General features: G+C 38.0%; 1 protein-coding gene across 2 annotated transcripts; it reads left to right on the forward strand.

The window, feature by feature from the left end:
• Positions 1 to 55: 55 nt before the first annotated feature.
• LOC135734221 (cytochrome P450 2K1-like) lies at positions 56 to 19,176 on the forward strand. Of its 2 annotated transcripts, XM_065253142.1 has the most exons (14): positions 56 to 1,575; positions 1,649 to 1,811; positions 1,992 to 2,141; positions 2,227 to 2,387; positions 6,860 to 7,039; positions 13,193 to 13,369; positions 15,233 to 15,395; positions 15,582 to 15,731; positions 15,817 to 15,977; positions 17,757 to 17,936; positions 18,090 to 18,231; positions 18,319 to 18,503; positions 18,723 to 18,864; positions 18,949 to 19,176. In XM_065253142.1, exons 1-14 carry the CDS (start codon positions 1,312 to 1,314, stop codon positions 19,134 to 19,136), a joined length of 2,406 nt encoding a protein of 801 aa, XP_065109214.1. In that variant the 5' UTR covers positions 56 to 1,311; the 3' UTR covers positions 19,137 to 19,176. The 2 variants fall into 2 exon arrangements, 1 of the variants encoding a protein (XP_065109214.1); XR_010527206.1 differs by lacking the exons at positions 13,193 to 13,369; positions 15,233 to 15,395; positions 15,582 to 15,731; ... (4 more) ...; positions 18,723 to 18,864; positions 18,949 to 19,176 and adding exons at positions 7,188 to 7,329; positions 7,417 to 7,601; positions 7,817 to 7,958; positions 8,041 to 8,397; positions 9,470 to 9,610.
• Positions 19,177 to 19,703: the final 527 nt, after the last annotated feature.

A 19,703-nucleotide genomic window follows, 5' to 3' on the forward strand; every position in this document is an offset into this window, starting at 1 on the left:
AATGGTACACTTTTATTTATTACGGAAATTAATTATACACAAGTGAAATGGGCAGGATAACCCACTAGAAAATGTATTGTTGTGCTGTTGGGTGTCAGAATAGAAATACCCAAAACAAATGGCCTTCAAACACACCTGAAGCACCTTAAACAGGCATAGTCATTTGTATATGAATAGTTTTATAATAGTTTTAGAATTAACATTGAAAACAGGAAAATTCTGAAATATTTAATAAATATCACATATAGAATACATGACAGTATTGCTTTTTATATGTACTTTAGTGATTTATACTGTTAAAAAATGGATTTACCTATAAAGTATTAGCCCGAATTGTATTAGGGAATGAACTGTATTCATTTTATTTTACTAATAGCTAAAACAAAACTCATAAGGGGCAGTGCCCCCCTGCCCCCCCCAAACTCTGCATACTGTATGGATCCCACTCATAGAACCTAACACACCACATATACAAGTAGAGATCCACAGAGGCCATTATAGTTTCCATTACAACCAACAACATTTTTATTGAAACCATTACATTTATTTGAGGATTTGTCATACTTGCGTAGAGATCTTTGAGTCAGAACACAAGCATGGTTAATGAATGGTCAACATTCAACATTGTTTTATCTGACTCTACCAGAAATCGTGAGTAATTGGTGTATAAACCACTGGACTGGATGGGATGACACACACAGATTAACAGACAGGTCATCCAGTTTTTATATCCTAAACCCTTTGATCGAATGTAGCATCTCTCAGACAAATATTGCATAATCAGGTGTAAAAGAGGTAAGAAGTCAGTACAGCTTAAACTGTGACAGAGGTAACACATGACCTGTGTGAGAAACATCACATTAACCTGTGAGTTTTTTTCCAGAAGGTTCTTATTGTCAGAGGTCAATCCACGAAACCCATAGAAGCGTACGTAAGAAAGTTATGGCATTTGGCGCACAGGTAGACAACAGTCCAAAATTTTACCAGACCAAATTCAGGACAAAGGTGAGATCTGTCAGTCTTCAAGTGCACACATTTACATAGATTGACTAGTTTAGAAAATATCACATTATCTACGAATCAAGTATGTATGTATACTGTACTATATATAAAAAAAATAATATGGTGCAAATATGTTACACTTTTGTAGCTATGGCTTTAGGAGATATTTTTGTTGTCTTGTTAAACAAGCTGAAGAAGTTTAATCATTCATCAAAGTGTGTCCTATATCTAAATGCTGACATTATCGTTCAGCCCGTTTTGGAGAATGATTAACACAAGGTCCCTACCTCCGGTATCTGCTATAAATGTATGAATGCAGCAGACACACGTTCAGTGATTCCTGTGCAACACAGACGCTCAGTTTTAATAATGCCTGTTGTGGAGACACTTCTGCAGTTTTCCAGCAATGGTACAATACTGGCTGCCTTGCTTGTGTTTTTGGTTTTATATGTGCTTTCATCCAACTCCAAATCTCACAAAGAAGGAAAAGATCCACCAGGACCCAAACCACTTCCACTGCTGGGAAACCTGCTGACGCTGGACCTGGAAAGACCCTTTGATACTCTCTGTGAGGTGAGACATCTTAACAAGAATAAGCCCATCATTCAGAGATTTCTTTACTCATGTTTTACTCTGCTACCTCCAGCTTTCCAAATCATATGGAAACGTATTCCAAGTGTTTTTTGGTCCCAGAAAAATTGTGGTCTTGACCGGATACAAAACAGTTAAAGAGGCGCTCGTGAACCGAGCAGAAGAGTTTGGGGATCGATATATTCAACCTATTTTCAAACTACTTAATAAAGGACATGGTAAGAAGTATGTATACTTGCAGTATTTACCTTGACCATCGACCATCTAGTGCACACATTTATAAGGGCAGAGTTCTCCCAGACAATGTCTAATCAATCAAATGGGTATTTGGGGTGCAGTTTTTTCTGTATGCGTGACATTAGTATTTATACTAGAATAAGTGTTTGTGTTTTGATCAGGGATCACCACTGCTAATGGAGAGAGCTGGAAAGAGATGAGACGCTTCGCTCTGACTAACCTGCGTGACTTTGGGATGGGCAAGAGACGAAGTGAAGACAAAATCATAGAGGAAATTCAGTATCTGAAAAAAGAGTTTGAGAAGTTTCAAGGTACGACAATACATAGTTGGACATCTGAAGTCATGCTCGTACTTTATAAGATTCATTGAGAGAGTTTGTTTGTTTGTTTTTATAGGGACAGCCTTCGATACTACTCAACCCGTGAACTACGCTGTATCAAACATCATCTCATCTATTATGTATGGCAGCAGATTTGAATACACAGATCCTCGCTTTACAGCAATGGTTGACAGGGCAAATGAAAACCTTCGGCTTGGTGGATCTGTTTCTCTGCTGGTATTCTTTTTAGGATCAATCTATCATTTTAAATACGTTTAATTGCATTGCTGCCATTTACTTAAGCCATTCATCATAATATTGCACTAAAATGCAACTTTTACTCTCTATCGCCATCTTTGTTTGAAACATAAAACTGTAGGTTTTCTTATGGACTTATCTTTATGTTTGTTAAAAAGCAATTGAGGTTCCGTTTCGAGGGAACTTCAACGGTGCATCATGCAATGGCACCATGGGAACACGCTTAAAAGACGCTTCACTCCTTTGTCTCCGTATTTGATGAGGAGGGTAATGTTTGCGTTCCTTACGGCTCTGGGCCAACATTTGCTGAGGCGGCGTGACCGCTGCAGTTGTGGGGTCCGCAGATGGAGTTAGCAGAGAGAGTCAAGACAGCTTTAGTCCTTTCACTACCCTCTGTCTCCATCGTTTCCCGGAAGAGTGCGGGAACCCGAAAGTTGACTTCTACCACTCCAACCGGTAGCATGCTAGACTGCTCGAGCTTAGAAGAAATAGATGTAATGGGCAATGAGACAATAAAAAAAATGAGGAAACTATTAATTCATCCTGTGGGTTATGGTTAGCTGGTGGATGTTATAACTCTCGCTGTAGAAAAAATTAAGTGACCAGTCGAAAGTCAATAGAGTGAAAAGACGAGTAAACTGGATGAGAGGTTTCTAAACAAAGTACAACCAACATGCAGAGGCCTTTCCTTTTTCCTGATCTGCACACTGAGGTTGCTAGATCATGGAAGAAACTCTTTTCTGTCAGAATAAATCCACAAGTACATACAAGTTTCTCACACATACAGGGGTATAAAAAACATGGATATGGCCACTTCCTAAAGTCAAAGAAACATTAGCGCATTATGTTTTTCTTCGAGTCAACATCTTCTTTAAAAATTTTTTTACTACCAAATAAACCATGCCGTATTACTTCAGGCATGGTAGGTAAAGAATATATGTCAGCGGCTGGTGCATGTTATCCTTGGCCATATGAAACATCTGTGCTTCGGCTGAATTCCAAAAAGAGCAGCATGGTTTCTTTCTGGGGCTAGTATGGGACTCATTATTGATGCAGGCACGCCTGTCTCCTGCGCGAGTCCAATCGATCCTGGCAACAGTATCCAGAATGAAGCTAGGTCAGGCCTACACTGTAAAATATTTTCAAAGAGTATTGGGTCTAATGGCAACAGCATCCAACATAATTCTTATTGGTCTGCTGCAGATGAGGCTGTTACAGTAGTGTAAGCAAAGGGTTTTCCATTTTGGATAATCAGGGTAAAGCGCAGGTGGCTTCATTCCCTGAAAATATGGAGAAATCCCAGGTTCCTGAACAATGGCCTGACAATGGCCTAGAGGTGCAATGTGAACAATTTCGACAGATGCATCCCTTGCAGGCTGGGGGTCAGTCGTGGAAGGCAGTTCACTTGGCAAATAAATTGTCTAAAGATGTTAGCTGTGGTAAAAGCATTAAGGTACTTCCTCCCAGTTCTCAGAGGCCATCATGTTCCGTTGAGAACAGACAATACGAAAGTGGTCTCTTATATAAATCATCGGGGTTGCCTGAGGTCACGTCGTTTGTCCAGACTGCCGCATCAGGTTCTTCTCTGGGCCCAGAATAAGTTTCTGTCGCCCAGAGCAATATATATCCCTGGAATACAGAATGTGGGAGCAGACATCCTGTACAGATGGGGGTTGAGACCCGGGAAATGGAAACTCCACCCTGAGGTGGTGGAGCAGATTTGGGAGAGATAAAGTCGAGCGGAAGCAGACCCGTTCGCATCCCGAGAGACAACCCACTGCCAGTTATGGTTTTCTTTGACTCATCCAGCACCATTGGGCTTGGACGCTATGGTACAAGCATGGCCGAGACGATGCCTGTATGCTTTTTTGATGATTGCTCTGCTTCCAGGAGTGGTGGAGAGAGTTTGGTTTCAAATGTCCTAGACCTCGTGGCAGGCCTGCCTTGGGAGATTCACATCCGGAGGGATCTTCTAACTCAGGCTGGGGGTGCAATATTTACAGAATTGTGTAAACTATGGGTTTGGCCCCTGAAGGGCATGAACTTCTAGACCAGGATCTCTCTGGTGAGGTTTTCATGAATTCACACTTACAAATAAGTCAGATAGAGTTATTGGAATGTGCATTTGGCGTGCTGTCTGAGGACAGGTCTCCGAGCTCAGTATTGGCCCGAGCCCAGAGCGCTTCCTGGCAAGGAGAGGGCTCCGGGCTCTGCTTTAGGCCTGAACCCAGAACACCCCCCCCCATTCTGGCTAGGAAGCTGACCAGGCAAGATTGCAAAGATGGGGTGGTGGAGGGATGCTAAAACTATTGAGGATGGGTGAGTTGATTGCTAGTCTATATAGGTTTCCATTAATGCTCATCAGGTGGAAACCTGATTGCTGATTGTTTACTGCTGGTTGTAGTTACAAAGTGATTCTCAACTACAGTCCTCGGGCCCCCCTACCAGAACATTTTAGATGTCTCTATATATAAAACACCTGATTCAGTTTATCAGCTTGTAAGTTTGTTAATTATGGAAAAGTTTCAAACATTCTGGAAGGAGCCTACTGGGTGGAATCAGGTGTTTCATATAAGGAGACATCTCAAACATTTTGGGAGGGAGGGCCCGAGGACTGGAGTTGAGAACCACTGATGTAGATTATTTGAACGTGAATCATATAGAAACCATTTTGAACTCTGAAGCGCCATCCACCAGGAAACTTTATACATTAAAATAGAGGGTTTTCACTCTTTGGTGTAATAATAAGAATAATACGTTTTATTTATATAGCGCCTTTCCAGAGCTCAAGGACGCTTTACATAAAAAAATTTACAAGATGACAATGATAAGGGACACTTAAGTACAGGGTGGCATATAGAGACAAGTCCAAAAATACAAAACAGAAATTAAGAGACATAACATAACATTCAGGGAGATAGCATTAAGAAAACAGGTGGGTTTTGAGTAATGATTTTAAATCAGTTATATTATTAACACTGCAGAGGGAGCGGGGAAGAGAAATCCAAAGTTTGGGTGCAAAAGTAGAGAAAGATCTGCCCCCCATTGAAGAAAGGCAATACCGAGGGATAACAAGAAGACTAGAGTCAGAGGAATGTAGTGAGCGAGTTGGGGTGTAGGGAACAAGCATATTGCAGAGATAAGGGGGAGCCAAACCATGCAAAGATTTAAAGGTAAGCAGTAGGATTTTGAATTTAATATGATAGACTACCGGAAGCCAGTGGAGATCTTTCAAAATTGGAGTGATGTGAGCAGAACGCTTAGTGTGAGTGAGTAGTCTAGCAGCTGAGTTTTGGATATATTGTAACCTGGAGATGGAGCTTACAGGTAGACCATTGAAAAGGGCATTAAGTAGTTTTAGTTAGCTCCCTTCAGTGCTTTAAGTGGGCCGGTACACGCCGGTACTCAGTACCGTCACTTCCAAATATAGCTCTTGAGCTTACCACCACCTCTCTGTGCATCCAGAACGTGCTTTTAGCATACCGGAACGCTCATAATCCTTTGGCTGCGCTGCCGCTTTGTACGGTTCCTTATTCATCCAACCGAGAGCAGAGACTACATTACCCATACACCCTTGAGTTTTACAAGTTAAAAGTCCATGCGTTGTCGCTTTTGCTGCTGTCAGCGTCATCAACTCAACGTGGTCTGGAGAGGTGTGTGTTTGTGTGTGAAATGCGCAACCATAGCTGCTCGGTTAAAATGAACAGTTAATATGCCCTCATGGTTTTAGACTCTGAGTAGTAAAAGAACAAGGTCAGAATCAGAGGACTCACTTGGCTGACATCTCACCAAGCCAGAATGATATCGCTGCAGGTCAGACGCAGGCTTTTTCCAAAAGGTACGCGACAATCGCGCGACAATGCTATCGCTCCTATCAGTTTGGTTCCCCTTGACGCAACTTCGGATTTCCTCAGGCGATGTGCAGAGTAAAAACATTATTGAAAATGTATTATACATTTACTTTAATTGATAAACTACAAGTGAACGAAATGTCAATACATTTTAACGATGTGCACAATAGTTTTACCACCCGCAAAATGGAAAACAATGGGACAAAATAAAATGATGACTTTAGAGTTTCAAATGGCCAGTATTTTGTTATTCTTGAACCCATAGACGTGGTCTTGGTGACATTTTTTTCAAGCTCTATCTGAACAACTAGTTTTAGCATTTAATCATGTTGAAAATTTTACTTGCATATCTTTTGCACATTTTATTTATGTTCAATAGTAGGTCTTTCTACGGTAGCTCTTTCTACGGGTATTTTTTCAAAATATTTTTTGATATTATGATTTTTGCTGAGTTATGGTGAGTTAATGATAACGTGTAAAGTCATTTATTCATCTCCTAATAAAGGTCATAAAAGGGGTCTAAGGCTTTCTAGATATTTAATAAATGTCACTTCAAAATTTCTGCCATTTATGTTGTTTGTCTTTACTCTCTTCTTGTAGCTGTATAACACATTTCCATGGCTGGGTCCATTCCTGAATAGCAAAAAGGCTATGGTGAAAAATGCACAAAACAACATAGAGTCAATAACACAGTTGACCTCTGAGCTGTTAGAGACCCTGAATCCACAGGACAGCAGAGGATTTGTTGACTCCTTTCTCATCCGAAAACAGAGCGACGAGGTACGGAAATACAGTGTTTTGCTTCACATGCTAAAAACCTTTACATTGATTTTTTTTACAGGAGGAAGTTTAAAGGATGGGTTTAGTTGATAGGACTTTGTAGCCTCATAAAGTTGGTAAAATGATTACATGTTTTTTGTTTTGTCAGAAATTCAACAAGAAGGACTCACATTTCCACCAGGACAATCTTATCATCTCTGTGGTAAGTCTTTTCATTGCTGGTACTGACACTACAGGAACAACATTGCGCTGGGCTCTGATGATTATGGCCAAATACCCTCATATCCAAGGTAAAAATACAGTACTGTATAAAGACTTTCTTCAGTTCAGCTGAAATAATTTTCGAAGGATCAATAATGTGACGTGTTTGTATGCAGATCGAGTTCAAGAGGAGATTGACAGAGTGATCGGTGGACGTCAGCCAATTGTGGACGACAGAAAAAATTTACCTTACACAGATGCTGTGATCCATGAAGTACAGAGACTGGCCAACATATTGCCCATGAATCTGCCACATACGACCAGCTGTGATGTGAACTTCAATGGATATTTCATCAAGAAGGTCAGTCAAAAAGATATAAAGTATGTGTAAAAAGTAAAAGTTCACTTTTTCATCTCAAGAGGTGCTATAGCAACATACAGTATACTGAAGCCTTTAGTGTCCTTGTAAGCGCACATGTCTCCCCATGTCTAGTGGGTTCAAGTAGCTTACAGTAGGAAGACTTACAAGAGCAAAATCGTTACATGTTGTAATTTGGTCTTCTGTTTGTTTTCTAGGGTACCACTGTAATTCCTCTGTTGACGTCTGTATTAAGGGATGAAAGTGTTTGGGAGAAACCACACAGCTTTTATCCAGAACACTTTCTTGATGAGAAGGGCCAGTTTGTTAAGAACGACGCTTTCATGCCCTTTTCTGCAGGTACTTTCAAATCTACACCAGACAAGATGTTGTGCTTGCAGTACAATATGTATCAATTTGAGCAATCTTTCTCCCCCCTCAGGCCGCAGGATTTGTCTAGGAGAGAGTTTGGCCAGGATGGAGCTCTTTCTGTTCTTCACCTCCCTTCTTCAGATCTTCCGCTTCACTCCTCCACCCGGAGTGTCTGGAGATGAACTGGATCTCAAGGGAGTCGTTGGAATCACATTGAATCCATCACCACACAAACTGTGTGCCGTCAAACGTTCTTGAATATTGATGTGCATAGGGATAAACAGATTTTAGCACTAATTTTACAAAACACACAAAATGTAAATATCTATTGTAAATAATGAAGGAAATTATTGCCCAACAATGTGCAATGCTACTTTTATTGTATCATAAAGGTTGCTTTGAGTAGATTAGTTTCATATTTGTTCATGTAGTATGAGGCTTGTATTTAATTGGTTGATGTAATGCTGGGTATATGATTGGAGTAGTTTTTGTGTTCTTTCTATTGGTTGGGTCGAGTGTAGTCGGCAGAACCAATGGGGTGGCGGCGTGTATACTATTTAAGGACTTTTATTGTGACAGTTAGAGAGTTCGCTGGTGTGGGATGCTTCTCGTTCTCCCTGGCATTTCCGGATCCTGGTGCTGTTTCTCTCCCGGTATGTTTGGCTTTTGCCGAGGAGTTATGACATCGTTGCTGTTTTGCTCTTGTGCATGAATGCTCTGAGTGGGCGTATGTTACGGGTCTCCGCAGCATTTGCCGTTCGACCACCCCCGAGGGTGTTGTCAAATTACTTCAGCTGGACTTTCTTAGTGGCGTGGCCCTCTTTTTGTGTAATGTTGTGTATTTCATTTATATTAGTTTGTCTGTGATTTGTATACTTGGTGTGTGGTATGGTTTGATTTACTTTCTAATTTTCTTTACCATGATTTGTGTATTGTGAGTTGTCCCGTGTTGTTTCAGTGTTTTATAGGCATTGACCCACCGATTGTTGCCTGGGGTTAAATTGCAAATTGTTGTCCCCACATTTGTATGTGTGATTGGATTATTTATAGTGTGTAAAATTGATATTTTGTTTCTTTTTTTTAAGGGCCTACACGGACTCGTGTGGAGCAGGGGGGGCTTGCTGCTTCCAGGGAGTGGCGTAGTTCACGGTGTGCTGTGTAGTGACACATGTTCCTGGGGTGTGCAGGGAAATTGCTGTGGTGTGAATTGGGGTGCATCTAGACAACCTCCATGGTTGCAGTGGGCCTGCCCTGTTCCCACTGATCCTGGCCCTAGAGTTTCATTAATTGTTGGGGGTTTGTGCGAAAGCATGACAACATTTTACATATTTTATAATAAAATATAATTTTGTACTGATACGCACGTCTCCATTTTCCTTTGCCTTCAATTGGTAGACTTTACCTGTGTGCCTGGGTTGGTTTTTCCCTGGTATTTTATCCAGGGTGGCGTAGTCAGATTATTCTAGACATATTTCCTTACTTGGTATCGCCACATTCAGATATTTTGATAAAATGCAGTTATAAAGATAAACAATAAAATGATTAACTGCCTTTGGTAAATTGTGTAACTGTGACACAAATTGAATAGGACACATTGAATTAATTTAACACAAGACCTTCAATGATTTACACCTCAGCTAATAAATAGACTGACTGTAGAATCTGTTTTTATTAATTTGGTGGAACCTGTTTCCATGTATGTATTGTATGGAAGCCCATCCCGCCACATATGAAAAAAATCATGGTCAGGTAAATAATAGTTATAAAAAATAAGTCAAAATTATTACTTTTAAAGTCATATCCTCTCCTGATCCTCTCCGAGAGCTTATATGGCAACCCGGATAAAAGTTGTTAGCTTAAATCCCTTATAAATTGAGTCAATTTCCACATATAACTCAAGTCAATTTCTACAAGTCAATTTCTCCATATAACTCAAAGTTGCAACGGAATAATTGACAGATTGCTAAATTATTGATTTAAATGAAGTCTAGAATGTGAACTTTAGTATAGCAGGCAGAGTGCAGGATCACAGTATCCATTTCTAATTCAAAAGGCCTAAATGTAACAACTGCACTGTTTTCCTACCGAGTTCCGCGTAAAAAACATCCTTATTTCTAAAAAATAAACTAAATCAATTAAATAAAAACAAATACCAATCTTTGGTCAGATACAGACAGTACATTGATCATATGGCCCTGTGTTTTAAAGGGGACATTTCATGAAAATCTGACTTTTTTCATGTTTAAGTGCTATAATTGGGTCTCGAATGCTTCTTTCAACCTAGAAAATGTGTAAAAGATCAACCCAGTAACTGTTTTGGTAAACCATTCTCTGGAAGCATGTGAAAAAGTAGGTCATGGAAATTTGGCTCCCCTTGTGATGTCAGAAGTGGATCTTATTTTAATAATACCACCCCATAATTTGCACTATCCAATCACGGCAGTGTCACAAGCACTTAGACACAAGCAGAACCCATGTACGCTACGATTGAGAAAGAGGCACTAGTAAATTCAAATCAGCATGTTTCATGTCTGGAATGGATGTATTCTTGATTCTATAAGGTATCAATAATATAACAAGATAACTTTGTTTGAAATGGGTTTGGCTAAAAGAAAATGTTGGTTTCGTCTATACTTCTACTAGGTACTTATACTACATTGACTGGGTTAAATAGAATTGCATTACAAAAAAGAGTCTAAGGCTATGTTTACATTAATGCGTTTATCCTTTACAACGCATTACTTTTGCTATGTTTACGCCTTTCATTTACACTACACCAGCGTTTTCAACCCTCATAAACGGAGTCGTTCGCAAACGCTGCAGACATGCTATCTGAACACCGACAGGGAAGATAAGGTATTTGGTGTTTTTCTGAAGAATACAGTCAGTTTTTATGAAAATTTTCATATGGACTCTAAGATCATAAATATGAACAATTAACTATTATAAATATAACAGCGTGAAATGGCTGAAATTGAACAATAAGCATTTATGTAGGCTAAAGCTATACTTCACCAATGTTATTATGTTCCTTTCTGTTTGGTTTATAACATCAACATTAACCTATTAATCATATTAATATGTTGTTGGGGGGAGCTAGAACAATATAAGACTTTCCCAAACACATTTTTATAGGTTCAAAAATAGTGTCTGTTGTAGTTGCCGGCAAAGGATCCAGGTATGAATTTTTGTCAATATTGCACACCCCTAGGCTGCATAAATGCGCAAAGGTAAGCGTGATTGGTCATGTGTCATGCGTTTATGGTCGTGTATAGAGTGGATGAAGATTCTTTTTAAAATGCCAGTATAAACAAGGATCGTTTTCATTTTAAAATGCCATTTTAAAACGCAAATGCTCTTATGTAAACGGCCTAAAATACATTAAAAAAATTCAGTATGAAGATATATTCAAAACTTTCTTGAGAAGGCTACTTTGATGGATCCTCGCTTCAAAGGCAAACTTGAATGTGTTGCTGATGCTGCCTGCGGCTGGCTGGAGAAAGCAGCAGTTTGCAATTTAAATGTAAACAGTACAGTGTGAAACATTTTTCCTACAGGTACAAATGGAGAGCCTTCAAGACATTGATGAGAAAGAAGGATCAGATGACCATGATGAGAAGAAAGCTGTTGAACATGTAAGTTCGTAGTCTTAACATAGTTTTTTTTTAAATGAATGAAGTGTTAAGCGTTGTCTAAACACTACTTTTATGTTTAAGCTGAACAGGTCCAGAAAGAGACTGAAATCTACAGAGGTCTGTCTTCAGTTCCATCTGACAAGACCAGATTTGCATTAACACATACCTGTGTGTACAGGCCTCACCGACACCATCTGAGGGAGTTTTCTCCTGTGCAGGACATCCAATAAGTCAGGAGAGGTGCTGTATTTTGACAGAGAAAGCAAATTTGGTCATATTTCTTTAAAAAAAATTGCTGAATGTTGTTTTAATGTTATTATTAGTTTTATAGCTGTTATTTAGTGTTACATTATTTAGAATTACTGTTAAATTATTGCTTAGTTTTCAGTTTGTTATGTTAAGTTTTATTTTGTACATTTATATATTTGTGTCCTTTAATATATTGTTTAATAAATAAATAAAAAACAGTAAAAAAGCTGTTCTTTCATCCAAAGGCATTATGTGACTTTTTTTGCTAAGTATCGGTTTAGGGGCACTAGGACCGTTTTAAACGTATCGATTTGGCACCGGTAAAAAACCCAAACGATGCCCATCCCTAGGTGGTAAGAGGTTATTGTGGTTTTCAATAGGACAAATGTACACTAAAAATAAAGTTGGTTCATCAGGCTAAAGAAACCAATAAAAAACAAATACATGAAATATTGATTAAGGTTGAAAATATGGTATTGTCATACTTGTCATACATACAGAGATCTTTCACACAAATATGGTTAATGAATGGTCAACATTCAACATTGTTTTGTCTGACTCTATCAGAACCCGTGAGTAATTAATTGGCTCATGACCCAGCAGTTATAAACCACTGGACTGGATGGGATGACAAACAGACAGGTCATCCAGATTTTATATCCTTAACCTTTTGATCCAGTGTAGCATCTGACACAAACATTGCATAATCAGTTGTGCAAAAAAGGTAAGAAGTCAGTACATCTTAAATTGTGACGGAGATAACACATGACCTGTGTGAGAAACATCACATTAACCTGTGAGTTTTATTCCAGAAAGTTCTTATTGTTAGAAGTCAAACCCAGAAACCCAAAGAAGCGTACGTAGGAAAGTTATGGCATTTGGCACACCGATAGATGACAGTCCAAACCAAATTTGGGACAAAGGTAAATTTGTGTGTCAGAGTTCAAATGCATATATTGACATAGATTGACTAGTTTAGAAAATATCACATTATCTATGAATCAAGTATATATGTACAGTATACTATACTGTATATATAAGCAATTATATGGTTGCAAATATGTTTCACTCTTGTAGCTATGGCTTTAGGAGATATTTTTGTTGTCTTGTTGAACAAGCTGAAAAAGTTTAATCATTCATCAAAAGGTGTTGTTATCGAAATGCTGGCACGATCGTACCAGCCCTCTGTTCTTAATTTTTATTTGTTTTGGAGAATAACGCCCCCACACACTAGATTTACACAAGGTCCCTCCTTCCTCTACCTGCACACATTCAGAGATTCCTGTGCAGCACAGACGCTCAGATTTAATGATGGCTGTTGTGGGGACACTTCTGCAGTTTTCCAGCAGTGGTACAATACTGGCTGCCTTGCTTGTGTTTTTGGTTTTATATGTGTTTTCATCCAACTCCCAATCTCACAAAGAAGGAAAAGATCCACCAGGACCCAAACCACTTCCGGTGCTGGGAAACCTGCTGACGCTGGACCTGAAAAGACCCTTTGATTCTCTCTGTGAGGTGAGACATCTTAACGCATTCCCCACCAGCCTTTTTTTTTAAAGTTGCCTGTTACGATTTGTTGTGATTTTCACAACAAATCAAATGACTGAAGAGACACATTGCTTTCAAACAAACAATAAATAATTAAACAAACAAACAAAACGGGAAAAACGTTTCTTCCTATCTATATATTTTTTCTCTACTTATAAATATGTGACCAGGCACGGAAAGTAGGGACACAAGTGGGATCTGGGGCATTTTGAGTTATTCACAGATTCTGAAAGTGCAGTTTCTAAGCTTTCCAATGATGTGTAACACACATCTGATACGATTTGGAGAAGTTGTGGCCATTTGAATGTAGGAACTCAGAAAAACTTAAACCGAGAAAATAAAGACTTGAAAGGTACTCTTTTTTCCAGCTGGGGGAGACAATAGGGCTCATTTACATCTCATTTAGCTAAGCCACACCCCCTGTAAAGCCGTTTTGAGAAACAGATGTTCTAGCGTCATATGTAGTATTTTATGACAGAAGTACTGATGACAACATGTAAAAATAAACATAACTTTTTACCTTTGTGTTGATCACAAGTGGAATCCAGTCGGTTTCAGATGTGTGAATCATCCAATCACCATTTTTGTCCACAAATGCGTATAATCCGTGAAATATAGATACATAGTCTATTGTTTACATCAGATTTCGCATGAAAGTCTGGTAATAGAATATAATATACAATGTGAGGACTATTTACATCGTAACATGTAAGGGTATATGAGACGTCATCCGACTGTGGTTACCGCATAAAGTCGAACAAGCCAGTGACGCAGCTGACGTACGATGCGGCTGACTGTCATCTGTTATCTGCTGACTGAATTTTTTTTTGTGCGCACGAGCTTCGTTTACAGTCTGGGGAGACGCACGCTGTAAGTTTGAAGAAAAACTTAGCAAACATGTCTGAGGAACAGGTCAGCTGCATCACTACAGTCATGTCACTTCATGCGGTTCACAACAGAGCCGGAAGAGAAGACAATGCTGAATAAAGTCGTAATTCTTGCTATTTTTGGACCAAAATGTATTTTCAATGCTTCAACACATTCTAACTGACCCACTGATGTCACATGGACTACTTTGATGATGTTTTTATTACCTTTCTGGACATGGAAAACGTACATAGATTTTCATTGGAGGAGACAGAAAGGTCTCGGACTAAATCTAACGTTAAAACATCTTAAACTGTGTTCCGAAGATGAACGGAGGTTTTAAACCATACATTTTCTATTTTCATTTTTCAGCGAACTATCCCTATTAAGTAGCCATGCTGTTCCCTTTGGGGGCGGGGGCAAAACAAAAGCCGCATATCTATATGTAAATATACACAGTCAATCTCAGGAAAAACAAGCAGATTTCAACCACAAAATGTACGCTTTTAAATATACAAAAACTGCTATCTCAAACATGGAGAGGCTTCTTTGTGATCTTAACTAACAGATTCAGCAAAAAAACGAAAATCAAAATTTTTGAAAAAAAAATCTCATTATTTTGAAAGTTGTGCTGCCGACTTATTTTTTTTTAGCAAAAAGCTGAAATAATTGCATTTTTGTGTAGGTATTTTTTGTTAGAGAGCACATTCAGAATGATTATCAAAACATTCATTGAGTTTAAAATTAAAAAATACTTTTTTGCTTCAGTTTTTTATAAATTGAGTATCTAGTGGATTATCGCGGTGTTACAGATAAACATAAAAACTCATAAGGAGCATGTTTTTCATGCAAATGTTTTCTCTTAATTTACAAGATAACTCATCAGTGGTGGGGAATGAGTTAACAAGAATGAGAGCATCATTTAGAGATTTCTTTACTCATGTTTTACTCTGTATCCTCCAACTTTCCAAAATACATGGAAACGTATTCCAAGTGTTTTTGGGTCCCAATAAAGTTGTGGTCTTGACCGGATACAAAACGATTACAGAGGCGCTCGTGAACCGAGCAGAAGAGTTTGGGGATCGACATATTCGACCTATTTTCAAACTACTTAATAAAGGATGTGGTAAGAAGAACGCATATTTGCAATATTCACTGTGTTTTCGACAATTTAGTGTACACATTTATAACGGCAGATTTCTCCAAAATGAAAGACAATGTTCTAACCAATCATCTGGATGTTTGGAGTACCGTAGGTCTGTATGTGTGAATGTATTAATTAATACTAGAATACATGTTTGTGTTTTATCAGGGATCATCTCTGCCAACGGAGAGAGCTGGAAAGAGATGAGACGCTTCGCTCTGACTAACCTGCGTGACTTTGGGATGGGCAAGAGAGGATGTGAAGACAAAATTGTGGAGGAAATTCAGTATCTGAAAGAAGAATTTAAGAAGTTTCAAGGTACGACAAGACACAGTTGGACATCTGAAGTCATGTTCATACTTTAGAAGAATAATTGAAAGAGTTTGTTTGTTTGTTTTTACAGGAAAAGCATTCGATACTACTCAACCCGTGAACTACGCTGTATCAAACATTATCTCATCTATTGTGTATGGCAGCAGATTTGAATACACAGATCCTCGCTTCACAGCAATGGTTCACAGGGCAAATGAAAACGTTTGGATTGGTGGATCTGTTTCTATTCTGGTAGGGTCGATTAATCATTTTAAAATATTTTTTAATAATTTAAATTGCATTGTTGCCATTTACCTGCGTGTATATAACATTTATATATTAAAGGAGCCATTAAAGGTGATATACCGTATTATTGCATTAAAAGTTGCACTTTTACATCTTTGTTAGAGACATAAAACTGCAGATTTCTTTATGAACTTATCTTTATATTTTATATTTAACTTATCAAAATACACATATTTTGATATGATGAGCCACATTTTGATGAGTTTTGCATTCATGCCACCCTGAAAGAGAAGTCACCGCACGCCACTGTCTGATGTGTTGTTCGTGATATTTTTTCTTCAGTAGAACAATAAAAATATTTTTGTAAAAACTGCAGTGCTCTGATTCATATAGACCGTTAAGGCAGTAACAACATAAACAAACGGCTTTTCTGTGGAACAAACATAAATTCCGGTAAGCTCCGCAAAGAATCAATAACAATAGAGTCCTTGTTCATTTCTGATAACAAGCTAAAAAAACATTATTAAAATTTTATAGCTAATGGGTATAAAAAAGAGTCTGAGCTAACGTTACTGTGTAAAAGGTGTCCAATATTAATGTGAACAATGTTAACTACAAACCAGCTGCCAAACCTCCTTTTACATAGTGGTGATTCATGATCACCGTCGCCCCCTGTCCTGAGGAAACCAAAACATTTGTTTTTTTCAATGAGGTATTTGTTCTAGAGTTCTGTCAGACCAATAAACAAACAGAGACCGGAGGTCCTGACCAGACGCGTAACCGCGACAATGCGCGTGCGTCCGATGAAACCAACTATAATGCATTTGAAAAGGTTAACAATCTACTTATAATTTTATAAAAACATTTATATTTTGGCCAGAAATAATATATTTTTGCCGTATAGGTTGTAAAAATGTAAATGTATTTGTTTCCCCTGAAATACATTTTGAAATATATGTTAATATATGAAGGTTAAAACTAAATATATTTTCAAATTCAAAAATGTAATTAAGCTTTACTTTCTACAAAATGTATACAGCATATAGTGCTGCCTCACGATTAGCCGCGACTAATAGTTTGCAGACTAAAGTTTTTGTTTAAAAATGTAGGTGTACTGTGTATAATAATTATGTATAAATACACACACACACACACATGCATGTATATAGTTAAGAAACATTTGCATGTGTATATACATGTTTATATTTATATATAATTTATATTATATATAAATATAAATATTTATTATATAAATATATGGTTTTCATAAAATTATACATGTATGGGTGTGTATTTATATATACATAATTATTATACACAGTACAAACACATATACTAAGTAAACAAAAACTTTTATTCTGCAAACGATTAGTCGCGACTAATCGTGAGGCAGCACTAACAGCATATATTTAAGATATATTTTAGCCAGAGACATTTTTTGACTTATTGGTCGCGTTCCTTGCTCTAGATTACTCTTGAGATTCAACTTTGTGTCATGCTAATTTTTTACTTGAGTTGAATATTTTCAGCTTGTGCGAAGATGTGTTTGAGACGAATAACGTGTGTTTTCGCAGTATTCATGCCACCCAATTCCCTTAATTCGCATCGCCCGCGTCTATTCACGTCTTTGCATTGACTTTATATGTAATCTTTTTGCGCAAATCATTAAATTCGCTTTGGTGTGTTATCCAAATAAGGCCTTCTAGATATTTTATAAATGTCAATTTTGAAGCTGTCACAAAAATTCTGCCATTCGTGTTGTTTGTCTCTACTCTCTTCTTGTAGATGTATAACACATTTCCATGGCTGGGTCCGTTCCTGAACAGCAAAAGGGCTATGGTGAAAAATGCTCAAAAAAACTTAGAGTCAATAACACAGTTGACCTCTGAGCTGTTAGAGACCCTGAATCCACAGGACAGCAGAGGGTTTGTTGACTCCTTCCTTATCCGAAAACAAAGCGATGAGGTATGTTTTTACAGTGTTTTCCTTCACATGCTAAACATAGTTTTTTGTACAGAAGGAAGTTAGGAAATAGTCACTTACACAAACAGATCCTGGATGGGTTTAGTTGATAGGACTTCATGGAGTTCCTAAAATGAATGATTTTGTATTTGTCAGAAATCCAACATGAAGGACTCACATTTCCACCAGGACAATCTTCTCATGTCTGTGGTAAATCTTTTTGTTGCTGGTACTGAAACTACAGGAACAACATTGCGCTGGGGTCTGATGATTATGGCCAAATACCCTCATATCCAAGGTAAAAACACAGTACTGTAAAAAGACTTTCCTCAGTCTGGCTGAATTCATTTGTGAAGGATCAATAATGTGCGGTGTTTGTATGCAGATCGAGTTCAAGAGGAGATTGACAGAGTGATCGGTGGACGTCAGCCAATGGTGGATGACAGAAAAAATTTACCTTACACAGATGCTGTGATCCATGAAGTACAGAGACTGGCCAACATAGTGCCCATGAATCTACCACATACCACCAGCTGTGATGTGAACTTTAATGGATATTTCATCAAGAAGGTCAGTCAAAAAGATATTTGTGCAATAAAGGCCAGCTAGTGTGTAAAAGTTTACTTTCTTATCTCAAGAGCGGTTTCAGCAACATATACTAAAGCCTTTAGTGTCCTTGTAAGCGCACATGTCTCCTCACTACTACTGGGTTCAAGTAGCTTACAGTAGGAAGACTTACAAAAACAAAATCGTTACATGTTGTTATTTGGTCTTTTGTTTGTTTTCTAGGGTACCACTGTAATTCCTCTATTGACGTCTGTATTAAGGGATGAAAGTGTTTGGGAGAAACCACACAGCTTTTTCCCAGAACACTTTCTTGATGAGAAGGGCCAGTTTGTTAAGAACGACGCTTTCATGCCCTTTTCTGCAGGTACTTTCAAATCTAGACCAGACCAGATGTTGTGCATGCAGTATGTATACATTTGAACAATCTTACCCCCCCCCTCTCTCTCAGGCCGCAGGATTTGTCTAGGCGAGAGTTTAGCCAGGATGGAGCTCTTTCTTTTCTTCACTTCCCTTCTTCAGATGTTTCGCTTCACTCCTCCACCCGGAGTGTCTGGAGATGAACTGGACCTCAAAGGAATCGTTGGAATGACATTGAATCCATCACCACACAAACTGTGTGCTATCAAACGCTCCTAAATATAGATGCGCATATGGATAAACTGATTTTAACAGATTTTTTTTTAAATATGTATTGTAAATAATGAAGGAAATTATTAGCCAATGCTGTGTGTGCAACACTACTTTTATTGTATTGTAAAGGTTATGCTTTCAGTAGATTAACTTTTTTTATATTTGATACACTTGGTGGGATGCTATTTTATACTACAGTAGGATGTATGTATGATAAAATTAAGATCAACGGCAAAATGTCAATATGAAAAGCCTACAAATCTGAAATTTACAACAAAAAAATATTACAATGTGGCTTAATAAATGTGGAATACATTCAAAAGCCTATTTCTATGTTTGTATTGTATGGAAGCCCATCCTGCCACATAAGAAAAAATCGTGCTCAGAATTTTAACTTTTAAAGTAATAACTTTGCCTTTTTTAATCTCATAATTATGACTTTTATCTCATAATTTTGACTTTTATCTTAAAATTATGATTTGCCAGAGCATGTTTTATTCTTATGTGGTGGAAATGGGCTTCCATAGTATGTTGCGCAAGTTTTTCATTGTTGTATCTTAAAATGAGGATCCT

Source organism: Paramisgurnus dabryanus, chromosome 3 (assembly GCF_030506205.2).
Source record: "Paramisgurnus dabryanus chromosome 3, PD_genome_1.1, whole genome shotgun sequence".
NCBI classification, from domain to species: domain Eukaryota; kingdom Metazoa; phylum Chordata; class Actinopteri; order Cypriniformes; family Cobitidae; genus Paramisgurnus; species Paramisgurnus dabryanus.

What these genes read in the sequence shown, in the direction of transcription:
- LOC135734221 (XM_065253142.1), top strand. Translation starts at nt 1,312, where the DNA reads ATGAATGCAGCAGACACACGTTCAGTGATTCCTGTGCAACACAGACGC. An exon ending in AGAATTTAAGAAGTTTCAAG is followed by an intron (nt 15,732 to 15,816) that starts GTACGACAAGAC and finishes TTGTTTTTACAG; the next exon opens with GAAAAGCATTCGATACTACT. An exon ending in CAAATACCCTCATATCCAAG is followed by an intron (nt 18,232 to 18,318) that starts GTAAAAACACAG and finishes GTTTGTATGCAG; the next exon opens with ATCGAGTTCAAGAGGAGATT.